Genomic DNA, 15,094 nt, shown 5'->3' with positions numbered 1-15,094 from the left:
CAAGTCCCCATCAGAGTAGCTAGATACAGAATGTCGATTGGCACATTCACAAACCCTGAGCAAGACACAGGGTGCTGATTGGTGTGTTTACAAACCTTGAGCTAGATACAGAGTGCCGATTGGTGTATTTACAATCCCCTAGCTAGATATAAAGGTTCTCCAAGTCCCCACCAGACTCAGAAGCCCAGGGGGCTTCACCCAGTGGATCCTGCACCAGGGCCACAGGTGGAGTGGCCCGCCATTCCCGTGTGTGCGCCGGCACTCCTCAGCCCTTGGGTGGTCGATGGGACTGGGCACGGTGGAGCAGGGGGCGGTGCTCGTCGGGGAGGCTCAGGCTGCCCAGGAGCCCACGGCGGGGTGGGGTGAGGCTCAGGCATGGTGGGCTGCAGGTCCTGAGCCCTGCCCCGTGGGGAGGCATCTAAGGCCCGGCAAGAAGTTGAGCACAGCAGCTGCTGGCCCAGGTGCTAAGCCCCTCACTGGCCAGGGCCGGCAGGGCCGGCTAGTGGCTCCCAGTGTGGGGCCCGCCGAGCCCATGCCCACCTGGAATTCCAGCTGGCCCGCAAGTGCCGCACACAGCCCCGGTTCCCGCTCATGCCTCTCCCTCCACACCTCCCTGCAAGCTGAGGGAGCCAGGTCCGACCTTGGCCAGCCCAGAAAGAGGCTCCCACCGATCAACGGCGGGCTGAAGGGCTCCTCAAGTGCTGCCAAAGTGGGAGCCCAGGCAGAGGAGGCGCTGAGAGTCAGCGAGGGCTGTGAGGGCTGCCAGCACACTGTCACCTCTCAACATCATAGCTTTCAGAGATATCAAGACTACAGTTTCATGTTTTATTCTCACCATGCTAAATTCAGAAATACACTCAACTAGACTGCGTTAGCCTAGGAAAGCTTAGAATAAATAATTTGTTCATATCTGAATATCCTCTAAACTGTGTCCTAGCTATCATATTGTGTATTGTATTACTCTGTGATTGATCATCTACCATGTCTAGGTGAAGTGGTCTCTAGGGAAGGGGCTATGTATAGGACTAGTCCAGCTTTATGTATATAAGGCTAGGACTGGAAGAGAAAGTTAAGTTTCCAGAAGGTCTGATGTTATGCATTCCAGAAGGTCTGAGTATTTGGAAGGCTTAGAAACTTGCACTTTCATCTCTTGGCTGATATTGCAACTAATTCCTTTATGTATGCTTTAGATAAAGTAAACCCAAGTGGTGTCTGTGTGGTGGTATTTCTGCTAATCTGCACCTTCTATTGATATGTATCAACACGGAGGTTATACAGGGTGATATCAATAGATTGGCAGTAATCGAAGCCATTGGTGTGCAAAGGATCACTCAAAGAGAATAAGGAAGACAAGCAAGTGGGGGTGGGGAAGACAGCAGAGAATAGAATTCTGGGAAACACTAATAACTGAGGAGTAGGTGAAAGAAAAGTCTAAGAGGAGAATAAGTAAATGTGATAAAATCAGAGGGACTGAACAACTAGAAAGGTAGATTGAATAATATTTGTATTTCATCATTAAACTAAGATATTTCAGAATGACATTAGACAAATTTTCTTATTACATGTAAATATATACTCATTGTTAAATAGATATATTTTCTAAAAGATTCATAACAAGGGCTCATAAAAAGACATGGATTTCCTAATTTTCAACTAGAAGGTTAAACACTAGGACAAAACTCACTGATAATTCTGTTAGAAGTTAATAAAAGATGGCATTAGTGATGACTACAAATTTAAGAGTTCTCTTTTCTACCACCTATTTAAAACGTTTACTCAAAGCTAATGTGTGCCAGGCATGCTTTACCTACAATATTTCATTTAACCTCACAACTATCCCATGAAGAATGCACTTTTGTTTTCTTCTTTTAAAGCTATGGAGAGGTTAAGTAGTAAAGATTGGTGAAGATTAGAAAGGCTAAATGTTGCGGGAAGTCAGGGACCCTGAATGGAGGGACCAGCTGGAGCCATGGCAGAGGACCATAAATTGTGAAGATTTCATGGACATTTACCAGTTCCCAAATAATACTTTCATAATTTCTTACACCTGTCTTACTTTAATCTCTTAATCCTGTTATCTTCGTAAGCTGAGGATGTATGTCACCTCAGGGCCACTATGATAATTGTGTTAACTGTACAAATTGATTGTAAAACATGTGCGTTTGAACAATATGAAATCAGTGCACCTTGAAAAAGAACAGAATAACAGCGATTTTAGGGAACAACGGAAGACAACCATAAGGTCTGACTGCCTGTGGGGTCGGGCAAAAAGAGCCATATTTTTCTTCTTGCAGGGAGCCTATAAACGAATGTGCAAGTAGGGAAGATATTGCTAAATTCTTTTCCTAGCAAGGAATATTAATATTAATACTCTAGGAAAAGAATTGCATTCCTGGGGGGAGGTCTATAAACAGCTGCTCTGGGAGTATCTGTCTTATGCGGTTGAGATAGGGACTGAAATACGCCCTGGTCTCCTGCAGTACCCTCAGGCTTACTAGGGTGGGGAAAAACCCCACCCTGGTAAATTTGAGGTCAGACTGGTTCTCTGCTCTCGAACCCTGTTTTCTGTTAAGATGTTTACCAAGACAATACGTACACCACTGAACACAGACCCTTATCAGGAGTTTCTGATTTTGCCCTGGTCCTGTTTCCTCAGAAGCATGTGATCTTTGTTCTCCTTTTTGCCCTTTGAAGCATGTGATCTTTGTGACCTACTCCCCGTTTGTACACCCCCTCCCCTTTTGAAACCCTTAATAAAAACCTGCTGGTTCTAAGGCTCAGGTGGGCATCATGGTCCTACCGATATGTGATTCCAGCCCCAGAGACCCAGCTGTAAAATTCCTCTCTTTGTACTCTTTCTCTATTTCTCAGCCAGCCGACACTTATAGAAATAGAAATAACCTACACTGAAATATTGGGGGTGGGTTCCCCCGATAGTTAAATAATGTGCTAGAGTCACCCAGGTAGTAACCAGCAGAACTCAGATTCAAACTAGAGCTTTCCAACTTCAGAGTCTGAAGCCTAACTACCATGTAACAATGCTGTGAAAGCATTACTTATGGTAATAAATGGTTAAATTTATCAGGCATTTATTAATGTAATTTTCAATGAAGAGAGATTTGGTAGCCACGGAGGAGTTTTATACCCACACCGACATTTATAGGTATGCTACAATTTTGAAAGTATTTCTTGAGATACTTGAGAACAAAAATATGTATTTGAATATTTGGTTTTGCTACTGAAAGAGAAATTATTCAGTTTTTTGAAATGCTAACTCTTAACTTTAGCTGATTTGTTAACTTGTAGAATAAAAAATTATTTTTACCTTTGGTAACTTGCTTGGCTTTGGCATAAAGCCATGCATTGTTTCTGGGGCAGTATAATCTCTCTTGGCATATGTACATAAAAGGCTATTGTGAATTTTTTTAAAAGAAATTTACAGAATACTTGATATAAGTACTTGCTACACATTATTATTTTATTTTATTATTTTTTTTTTGAGACAGAGTCTCACTCCCTCGCCCAGGCTGGAGTGCAGTGGTGTAATCCCCGTTCACTGCAACCTCTGTCTCCTGGGTTCAAGCAATTCTTCTGTCTCAGCCTCCCAAGTAGCTGGGACCACAGGTGCCTGTGACCACGCCTGGCTAATTTTTGTATTTTTAGTAGAGACGGGGTTCCACCTTGTTGGTCAGGTTAGTCTCCAACGCCTGACCTCAGGTGAGCCACCCGCCTCGGCCTCCCAAATTGCTGGGATTACGGGTGTGAGCCACCGCACCCAGGTGCTACACCTTACTTTTAAAATTTGGCTTTTCAAATCATTAGAAGTATTGTTTTCAATCAATGAATTCCAATTGCATGTGCTCAACTCTGAACAGAGATGTAAAAGATTCTAACGATTTTGAGTTAATCATGCCAAAGTTACCAACACTAAAAAATCCAAAAGAAAAGTTGGCTACATAGTGAAAGTCAGAGAATTTGATCCTATATCACTAGCCCAATTACCAAAGCATCATTTTTGGCCAGGTGTGGTGGCTCATGCCTGTAATCCCAGCACTTTGGGAGGTCGAGGTGGGTGGATCACTTGTACTCTGGAGTTCCAGATCAGCCTGGCCAACATGGTGAAACCCCATCTCTACTAAAAAGAACAACAAACAAACAAACAAAAAGGCCTGCGGTGTGGCTCACGCCTTTGTAATCCTAGCACTTTGGGAGGCCAAGGCAGGTGGATTGCCTAAGCTCAGTAGTTGGAGACCAGCCTGGGCAACACAGTGAAACCCCATCTCTACTAAAATACAAAAAATTAGCCGGGCGTGGCAGCCTACGCCTGTAGTCCCAGCTACTCGGGAGGCGGAGACAGGAGAATTGCTTGATCCTGGGAGGTGGAGGTTGCAGTGAGTGGAGATCGCGCCACTGCACTCCAGCCTGGGTGACAGAGTGAGACTCCGTCTCCACCCCCCACCCCAAAAAAGCGCCTCGTTTTTACAAGCTCCCTGAGACCTCAAGAATAATGTCTGCCATATATTCCATTTGAACTTTTTTGCTAAATTCACCGGTTTTCATACATAAAGCTTATACCATAGGAGGTGTCAAGTTTCCCAGAAGTTGTGTAATAGGCACAAATGATCAAAATTACTGCCCTAGGAGCTCTCTACTATTACCTCATCTGTCCCCTTTATCCATCCTTGCTTTGCTTCTTATCAGAAGGAAAAAAAATAAAATTATTTAGCTTACAAAGTAGCTCTGTTACAGCCAAACAGCGCTATCCACTGACAATCTCATGGCTCACTGTCTTCCATCATGTCATAAGCTCAGCTGTCTGAAGGTGCTGGTTTCTTCATCTCTACTGTTTCTGGTTTTTCCTCCCTCATTTTCTGCTTTCTGACCAGCAGCTGCAAAATGTCTTGGGGACAAAAGTAGACCAACCTGGATCTTGGGGAAATACAGATGAAGATTTTTCTGTTTGGCTTTTGCCTCATATTTATTTGGCACTTCAGACCTGATGAAGGCTTTTATGTATCTGCGCCTTATTTGAGCCTCGAAACTCTGATTTTATAATAGAAGGGTATTCATTCAACAAGTATGTACTGATTACCTGCTATATGCCAGACACTGTTCTAGGTGCTGGAGATACACAGGAAACAAAATAAGATTTAAAAAGAGGAAGAACCGGCAGCCCAACTCGCGAAACTCTCCTTTTAGCTGGGAGCATCTGCCAGTAAAGGGGCCGGGACAGATCTCGTAGCGCCTGGTAGGTGATTGGAGGAATTTTGGCTTTTACTTTGAGTGAGATGGGAGGCCAGCGGAATGCGTGGAGCAGAGGGTAGTCTCATTTTAGAGATTAGGAAAATAAGAGGCTACCCCACAGTAAGTGCACCAACTTCTTGCGTTTAAAGAAAAAAAATGTATATTAACAGGAGGTAGCCACTGATTTGGGGCCACTAGTCCAGAGATTCGAAATGAAGCGGGAGGAGACACGTTAAGATTAATCTACAGGGAAACAAATTATTTACACCGAAATACAATTTAACACAAACATACGCAAAGAGATATGCCAAGGAGTACTCGGGGGCTCTGTTCAGGCACTTGTTAATGAAAACGAAGCGAATCTTGACGCCTTAAACCCTGTCTAGCCTACTTGATTCCGGGGGTGGAGCTGTGGGAATCGCTGCCCACCCGGAATCCCGCCTGCCCCGAGCGTGGCCAAGCCCCAGCCCCGCCCCGCCGACGGCCTGCCGCCGGGGTTGGCCGCGGCGGTGGCGGAGGCCACGGTACCCGGAAGTGCGGCTGACGTGTCCCGGCAGCGCTCGGAATTGTGGGCGACTCGGCTAATGGCGTCGGCGAGTCTTAGGGGCCTGGGGAGCTGGCGCTGAAGCTTCTTGCCAGGTTGGCTGGTGACACCCGGTGTGGCTGGGCCCCGCGGCAGCGGAGGGACCTGCCCGCCTTGTGGGTTTCTCGGCCAGAGTCGGCGGAGCCTAGCGGGACGGTGCGACTGCGGGGGGCGCCTCCGAGAGAAGCCGGAGGTGTTGCGGGGAAGCTGCTGGGGGACGCTCGAGCAGGCTCCGGGTTCGCAGCCCAGGGCCCGGCAGAGCCCCTGCAGGGCCCAGGAAGCGGGCTGCTGAAGGACCAGAGACACCGGGAGGGAGCTGCCTGTGGCCCCAAGGAGCTGACAGTGCCAGAGCTTGTTTGTACCTCTCGGAAATTGGCTGGGACCTTGGAGGATCATGTCCGGCACCAGCAGCCCCGAGGCGGTGAAGAAGCTGCTGGAGAATATGCAGAGCGACTTGCGCGCCTTGTCACTGGAGTGCAAGAAGAAATTCCCACCTGTCAAAGAGGTAAGCTTCAGGCGACGTCAGGAGAAGGCACTGTGAGCATGCCTGGTCCTGTTAGACTCAGTGCTTCACCCCAGTTTCCAGTCCTAATTTTCATTCAGGCCTCACCTTTCCAGATTTGTGAGTCGGTGGGTTGTTCCACAAGGGCTTTTTATAGTTTCCACTGGAGAGGGCTGAGGCACTTTGATTTTCTCCCGTCTCCTGTCCTCCCAGTTTAGGAGTGAAGTTCATGAAGTGAGCCTATTCAGTTAATCCAGCTAGGTGTACTGTGCACTAGCCTATTCTGGCCTTTTTCTTACTTGAAACTGGCCAAACCAAAATTGAAAAACTTGTTTGTTGCTCCCCGAAACGAGTATCCAACCATCTTGTTGAAACCTGTACTCCTCACGTTTATGGCATATCACTGAATTGGAAACAATTTTCCTTCTGGTATATATCATTCAGCTTAACTCTGTATCAATCCTTTGACGTGTTAATAAACTATCCACAGCCACCTAATTTATGAAGAATATTGAAGATCCACATAATCATGAATCATGTTAAACCTTGTTATGACCAGTACTGTAGTGGGAAGTTGGGCTTGCAGTCAGAGCGAATACACCTGAATTTAGTTCCAGCAATAAATCTTAACCTCTTTGAGCTTCGGTTTTTTTTTTTTTTTCAGCTGTAAAATAGGGTTAAAGGATGGTTTTATATTATGTATGGGAAAGATGTCAGAGCAGAAGGGTATTACTAAAGAGACCCCAGTAAATAATACATGGAAATTTAATTCTCCAAATAGTTCTTGAGTTGAAATATTTAACATTTGGTTACTATTTGCTTTTTCTCTTAAAATGCCATTTTAATTCTCTAAAAAAAAACAAACAAAAAAACCCAACAAAAACAGGCCCGGCTAATTTTGTATTTTTAGTAGAAACAGGGTTTCTCCATGTTGGTCAGGCGGGTCTCGAACTCCCGACTTCAGATCATCCCCCTGCCTCGCTCGGCCTCCCAAAGTGCTGGGATTACAGGCGTGAGCCACAGCGCCTGGCTGTTTTTATTTTTATTCCTATTTAATGTAGTTTGTTTTACCTGCAATTTCATTTACTCTTTGCCCTAAAAATTCACCGAGGGATTTCATATTTACATACTTATTTAAATATACCTTTATTATTATGAAGATTATGTAATTAGAACTTGACCAATAAATTTTGGATTTTAGGCTTGTAAGGAATATTAACTTTTCTGTAAGTGCATTGGTTTTATCAGTTTTCAACAAACTCCATCTTGTATTTCTTTAATAAAGTATTACCCAGTGATGGAAACCAGATGTGCCACTTTTGGAAAGATGGCTGTTACGATATGTTTTATTTCACATAGTCAATAGTCTGTTTTGATATTGATTTTCATTTTTTTTATATCCTCTGTTGAAAGTTATAACAAGTAAATCTAAAGAATTAGGCTGTTTTAGAGAATTTTAAAGAATTAAGTTGTTTTAATTATAAGAGAAATGCTCTCATTTAGAAAATATCAAACACTATTTTGTAATTTCAACAATAATTTGTAGAACTGACTTCGCAGTTCTAATAATTCATACAAAAACTGTGGTTCCTCTATAGGCTGTTGTGGTCTAGCTTGGGAATTTAATTGCCATTTATTACATTTTTTTGTTTTGTTTTTTGATTTTGGAAATGGGGTCTCTGTGGCCCAGGCTGGAGTGCAGTGGTGCGATCTGCAACCTCGAACTCCCTGGCTTAGGTGATTCTCCCACCTCAGCCCCCTGAGTTGCAGCCACTGCAAGTGCATACCACCATGACAGGCTAATTTTTCGCTTTTTTTTTTTTTTTTTGTAGAGACGGGGTTTTGGCAGGCTGGTCTCCTGAACTGGGTTCAAGCGATCTGCCCACCTCTGCCTCCCAAAGTGCTGGGATTACAGGTGTGAACCACCATGCCCAGCCGGAAGCTGCTGGAGGATCCCTTGAGCCCAGGTGGTCAAGGCTGCAGTGAGTGGTGATTGTGCCACTGTACTCCAGCCTGGGAGACAGAAGGAGACCCTGTCTCAAAACAAACTAACAAAAAAGCTTATTAGTTTTTACTTGAACACTGGCTAGAGAGATATTTTGTAATTGCACCTAGTCTTTGAGATAATAGCAAAAGTAATTCTTGTGATTATCTCTGATGCATAATTTTGTATATGGTACGTGTTTATAAGAATTTGTTGAATGAAAGCTTTTTGATTTCTTACCCAATGACACTGGGCACTGCTTTAGGAATTGAAAAATGATCTTGACTGTGTCATAGGTTTAAAACAAAGAGAGTCATTAGCCTAATTATGATGAAGTTTTAGGACAAAGGTTTGACTTTCAAGAAATAGTTTGGCTGAATTAAATTTTCTCTATTAAATTAATAAGAGTGCCAGATTTTGGCTTTTGTTCTTCAAGAAACTGGTAAGATTTTGGTTTTATTTTTCTCTTTGGGTGCCAACTAAACTTTAAGGCAAAGTCTAAGAAGCTAGTTAACAGAGACATTTTATATTTAGTCTTTATTTCAAATTTTTAGTCATTTCTGTCTTTTATGGCCATAGTGCTTGACTATTGTTTTATTTATTTATTTATTTATTTATTTATTTATTTATTTATTTATTGAGACAGGATCTCTTTCACCTAGGCTGGAAGTGCAGTGGCAGGATCTTGGCTCACTGCAGCGTTGACATCCTGGGTTCAAGTGATTCTCCCACCTCAACCCCCTGAGTAGCTGGGACTACAGGTGCATGCCACCACACGCAGCTGATTTTTGTATTTTTTTTGTAGAGACAGGGTCTCACCATGTTGCCGAGGCTCGTCTCCAACTCCTGCAATTAGGCAATCTGTCCACCTCCTACTCCCAAAGTGCTAGGATTATAGGTGTATCCCAGGCTGCCCATGTAATTCTTTTTTAAAATTAATAATAAGCTGGATTTAAAGATTTCAAATCTGTTAGAAAAACCAATAAAAGAGTATTGATAAAGAATAGTGCCTTATTTACTGATATTTACTTACTGTCTTTGGACTTCTACATGGTTTTTCCTACCTTACTGTTTTCATTTATAACTCTATCCTTTGTATATTAAATTGTTGTTGTAGTGGCTATGGCTTTATTCTGTCATTTTATAATAACCTCTTTCTCTTTTTTTCTGTTTTTCTTAGTCGTTATACATAAATCTTCATGTTTTAGCAGTATAACTTTTTTTAGTACAACTGTACTAGCTAATTTGGGAATATTGTATGAAATTTTTTCCTTTGTTTCAAAAATTACTTTGAAGCCTTCCATGATCACTTCTATGTGATTAATATTCAGTGGCCTTTAGAGGAAGAGACCTCTGAAGCTTTATGTTTATGTATTTCATGAATAAAAACTTTCTTATTATTTCCTATTTGCAGGTACAGATGAGGGGTATCTAACTGAGCCTGGAAGTTGGAGGAGGGGAGTCATTCCTAGCAGAGGAAATAGCACACGTTGTTAGTATTCCATGTAAAATAAATTTTATACTGAAGATGATTGGAGCCATTAGAGCTTTTTGAAAGAGAGTAATATGATCAAATTGATATTTAGTAACATTGCCTTGACAATTGGTAGGAAGAATTAGAGGGTATTGAGACTGAAGCAAAGAGAGCAAAGTTTAAAAAATGATGATTCTCTGTTTTGAAGCAGTAGTGGACATAGACAGAAGGTTGCTTGCATTGAGTTAGTAGTGAAAGAGCGTGTAGATTGAAAAGGTAAAAATTACCAAGGCATGGTAATCTTTCATATAATGGAGAGAGAGAAATGTGTGATGCCTCCCAGGTTTCTGGCTTGGGAAACTAGGTGGATCACTAAGAGAAGAAATAAAAGAGGAGGAAATGTTTTGGGGGAAAATGAGTAGTCATGTGTGTATATTGTTTGAGACGGAGTCTCTGTTGCCAGGCTGGAGTGCAGTGGCACAATCTCGGCTCACTGCAACCTCCGCCTCCCAGGTTCAAGTGATTCTCCCGCCTCAGCCTCCTGAGTACCTGGGATCACAGGCGCGTGCCACCACACCTGGCTAATTTTTTGTATTTTTAGTAGAGACGGGGTTTCACCATGTTGGCCAGCCTAGTCTCGAACTCCTGACCTAAGGTGATCTGCCTGCCTCGGCCTCTCAAAGTGCTGAGATAGCAGGCGTGAGCACCACACCCAGCAGAGTAGTCATTATATTAAGATTTATGTGTGACATCCAAGTGGAACTGACCAGTAGGTGTTTGAAAATGATGGTTTGGCACTTAAGAGGGAGGTCTGGAATTTCAAATTTAGGAGTATCAGTTTATAAATAATATTTGAAACCATAGAATTGGATGAAATGGGCCAGGAAGAGTGTGTGTATAGAGTGAGAATATCAGGACTGGAAAAGGAACTGTGGGAAACAACATTAAAGAAAAAGGCTGCTGGGCAGACTGAGATTAAAGATACAGGAGAGAAGGGTAAAACTCGTTAGAGGAAGGTCCTTGAGAAAACTGAAGTTTCAGTGGCATAAGTATATGAACAGGATTTCAATCTGAGAAAGGACACATTACCTTCTGACAGAGGAAGGACAAAGGAAAAACCGGGTTTGAATGTGACAAATTTGACAGAAGGGAGCGACAAGTTGTGGGCAGTTTGGTCTGTGGCCTCTGCTTTCTTGCGAAGATAAGAAACAAGCTTGTTAGTAGGAATAATTAAGTGATAAAAGAAGTAGGGGGTGGCAAGTTTGAGGAGAGCAGTGGATCACTTTGGAGAAGTGGAGAAGAAATTGTCTTGGAACACTTAAGAGTCTTAGCAGGAAGAGTGGTTGAAATAATGGTGGATTGTGAGAGCTAGGTTGGATTCCCAAAGAAGGAAAGCCAATAGTTTGGACTGATTGGATGATGATGGGAAGGTTAAAGGCTAGCAGCACCTATTTCATCAAAGAGCAGTGGGGTTGGGGAGTGAGAGAGCTAGAAGGATAGGAGTTGGGACAATGGTGGGAATATTGCATTTCAGATTGCACAGCACTAGAGGATGATGAAGTCCAGGGAATGGGTGGTAGAAGAGTAAAGGGAAAGAAGTTCATTTGAGTTTAGGTGGTCAGAATTAGGGAATTGGATAGATTCATTTTCTCTCTTTTTAAATGATGCAGAATCAGTAAGGGTATAAATAATTTAAAAGTGCAAGTAGTCTTCCTAGGCTATGTAGTTTAAGTTTCCTGTTACCCATTCAGGCCTGATAGAAATTGGCTGGCAGAGAAAAGCAAAGGTTTCTTGTGATAGAGTTCCTCAGTATCCAGGTGTTTTGCTTTGTTAACTGGCTTAGGGAGACCCCTAGTGAAAGAGATGCCTTCTACTTACTGTGACAGGATTTGCCATTTAATCAGATATTTAGGGACTGTGACTAATGTCATTGGCTCTCCTGGTTGGGTTAACACCTCATTTGCACGACCTTATGACATTGAAGATGAGGGCTGGATAATCTTTACGAGCTTACTTGGGATCTGTTTTGGTTAGTATTTTATAATGTAGTTTCTTCCTCCTGACATTGTGTTCTTTCTCCCATAAGCGTAATATAATATATTCATGCTTTATATATTGAAAGCTATAAACTGAAATAAATGATTACCTGTGCTTTGGTGACAGAAAAAATAAAAGACATATTCTCTAACTCATAAGCCAAAAAGGAAGACATATTTCAAAATTTGATTTATTTTTCTTTTTTCCTTTATGTAAGCATAGCTGAACATTTTCAACCATGTATGAAGTAGAAGGTTTTGCTGTTACTGTTATAATTTAACAGAAATTTATGAGTCTCCTAAAAAAACACAGCAGGAACACAGAAATAATTGAGAAATTGCCTTTAGTCTCATGAAGTTAACTCAAGGTTGAATAAAATGTTGCCTTCCCACTAGGCTTGGAACTTTGCATCCTTAGACTCTAATGCAACATGCCATATTAAATATTTCATTTTACAGATGAGGAAACTGGTATAGACAGGTTTAGTAATTTGCATAAGGTAGTAAAGCTGGAAAATGGTGGAAATGGTATGTGAGTCCATGTGAGTCCATCTCTAACTCCTCTCCCATTGTCCATTATATCATGCTGCACATGCCTTTACAACTTTCTTGTTTTTGTTATTGTTCCCATTTGTTTACCTTGCTTCATTATTTGTTACTATTGGTTATTCTTTCCATCTTGGAACCCTCTAGTTTTGAGTTTTGTAACACTGTACTTCCCTGTTTCCCCTCTCAGTATTCCACATCCTTTTCTTTTTCTTTTTGTTTCTATTTTTTGAGACAGGGTCTTACTCTGTCACCTGGTTGGAGTGCAGTGGGCTATCTTGGCTCACTGCACCCTCTGTCTCCCAGGCTCAAATGATCCTCCCACCTCAGCCTCCTGAGTAGCTGGGACTGTAGGCAGATGCCACCACGGCTGGCAAATTTTTGTATTTTTTCATAGTGACAGGTTTTTGCCATGTTGCCTGGGCTGGTCGCAAACCCCTGAGCTCAAGCAATCCACCTGCCTCAGCCTCCCAAAGTGCTGGGATTACAGACCCGAGCCACTGTGCCCGGCCATCCTTTTCTTTACATACAAGTGTCTCCCAGGTTCTCTCTTCAGATCCTCCCTTTCTCCCTGCTCACCTGCTTGGCATCATCCACTCCTGTTGCCTCTGGCCTTGCTACGATGCTGATGACTCTTAAATCTACTTCAGTCATTTGCTCTCTTTACTGAGTGTAGATCTGCATTTCCAGCTGCACATCAAACACATCTAGGATGTTTTTTCACATGCGTCAGTAGAACTTCTTCTTTTTCTTTTCTTTTCTTTTTTTTTTTCTGAGACAAAGTCTTGCTCTTGTCCCCCAGACTTAAGTGCAATGGCGCGATCTCAGCTCACTGCAACCTCCGCCTCCCAGGTTCAAGCGATTCTCCTGCCTCAGCCTCCTGAGTAGCTGGGATTACAGGCGCCTGCCACCATGCCCAGCTAATTTTTGTATTTTCAGTAGAGATGGGTTTCACCATGTTGGCCAGGCTGGTCTCGAACTCCTGACCTCAGGTGATCCCCCCGCCTCGGCCTCCCAAAGTGTTGGGGTTACAGGTGTGAGCCACTGCTCCTGGCCTCTTCTTTTTCTTTTCTTTTCTTTTGAGACGAGTTTCACTCGTGTTATCCAGGCTGGAGTGCAGTGGTGCAATCTCGGCTCACCACAACTTCTGCCTCCCGGGTTCAAGTGATTCTCTTGCCTCAGCTTCCTGAGTAGCTGGGATTACAGATGCCCGTCACCATGCCTGGCTAATTTTGTATATTTAGTAGAGACGGGGTTTCTCTGTGTTGGTCAGGCTGGTCTCAAACTCCCGACCTCAGGTTATCTGCCCGCCTCGGCCTCTCAAAGTGCTAGGATTACAGGTGTGAGCCATCGCGGCCAGCCAGATAGAACTTCTTGTAATTGAACTGGTCTTTTCCTCAAAACGTCATTTTCCCCCTATTTCAGTTGTTTTGGTAATGGTATCTAGCACTGTTGCCTACTTTAGTCATATTTGGCTATCTTCTCTCCCTCATCTCTCTTTATTCACTGTCACCTGTTCCTTCCAGCTCTGTAATTTTTAGCATACTTCTCCTTTTTTCTGTTTTCTCAGCTATTATGCTAGTTCCAGATTCTATTAGTAACATTATGCCTGGCCTTTGACATACATTAATAGCATACATGACTTCAAATCATTCCGTATGTCACCCATACAGAAGCCCACAATGTCTACTCTACTTATAGGACTCTAACATAGCATTTAATATTCTCTTGATTTTCCTAACCTTCCTTTTTAGCTTTATCACCCTCAAGTCTTCTTCATATGCCTTTATGCTTCACCCCAACTAGGTTACCTGCTAGTCTCCAAATATGTCCTACTGCTTCTCTCTTTCATGTTATGGCTTCTTTGTTTTTTTGTTGTTGTTGTTATTTTTGGAGATGGAGTCTCTCACTCTTGCCCAGGCTGGAGTGTAGTGGTGTGATCTTGGCTCACTGCAACCCCCACCTCCCAGGTTCAAGCGATTCTCGTGCCTCAGCCTCCAAAGTGGCTAGGATTACAGGCGCCCGCTATCATGCCCAGCTAATTTTTGTATTTTTGGTAGAATATTTTCAGTAATCTAGTAATTTAGCCTGGGTGAAAGAGTGAAACTCTATCTTTAAAAAAAAAATTAATCTTCAACAAGTATCTAATTAGCACCTCCTAGGTATACAAATGCTTTGCACTATAGTGAATTTAGCATTTAGTAATTTAGTATTTTTAGTAATTTTGTATTTTAGTTTCACCATGTTGGCCAGGCTGGTCATGACCTCCTGACCTCATGATCTGCCCGCCTCAGCCTCCCAAAGTGCTGGGATTACAAGCGTGAGCCACCACACCCATCCTCCTTTTCTTAAAAATTTAGTCTTCAGCCGGGCACAGTGGCTCATGCCTGTAATCCCAGCACTTTGGGAGGCTGAGGCGGGCTGATAACCTGAGGTTAGGAGTTCACGACCAGCCTGGCCAATGTGGTGAAACCCCATCTCTACTAAAAATACAAAAAATTACCTGGGCATGGTGGCGGATGCCTGTAATCCCAGCTACTCGGGAGGCTGAGGCAGGAGAATCACTTGAACCCAGGAGGTGGAGGTTGCAGTGAGCTGAGATCTCGCCATTGCACTCCAGCCTGGGCAACGAGAGCTAAACTCCGTCTCAAAAAGAAAAGAAAAGGAAGGAAAAAGCATACCACCTATGTGGGAATACCATGTATATATTTTTAGTTATATACAT

The 15,094-nt window shown here is 43.0% G+C and overlaps 1 protein-coding gene across 15 annotated transcripts in view; it reads left to right on the top strand.

The window, feature by feature from the left end:
* Positions 1-5,754: 5,754 nt before the first annotated feature.
* Positions 5,755-15,094, top strand: part of MON2 (MON2 homolog, regulator of endosome-to-Golgi trafficking) — a 127,340-nt gene continuing 118,000 nt past the window's right edge. For 4 of the 15 annotated variants that reach the window (XR_010148004.1, XR_010148003.1, XM_001165785.7 and 1 more), the window contains exon 1: positions 5,755-6,332. Coding sequence is in view for 4 of the 15 variants with exons in the window: in XM_001165785.7 (XP_001165785.3) it covers positions 6,222-6,332 (111 nt within the window). In the remaining 11 variants the exon portion in view is untranslated. The remainder of the gene's footprint in view (positions 6,333-15,094) is intronic. The other 11 variants (XM_063785503.1, XM_063785502.1, XM_054664173.2 and 8 more) reach the window with 7 other exon arrangements.

The sequence above is a fragment of the Pan troglodytes genome, chromosome 10 (assembly GCF_028858775.2).
Source record: "Pan troglodytes isolate AG18354 chromosome 10, NHGRI_mPanTro3-v2.0_pri, whole genome shotgun sequence".
Classification (NCBI taxonomy): domain Eukaryota; kingdom Metazoa; phylum Chordata; class Mammalia; order Primates; family Hominidae; genus Pan; species Pan troglodytes.
The sequence above is the reverse complement of the archived record's forward strand: the minus strand, read 5'-3'. Positions and strand labels throughout refer to the sequence as shown.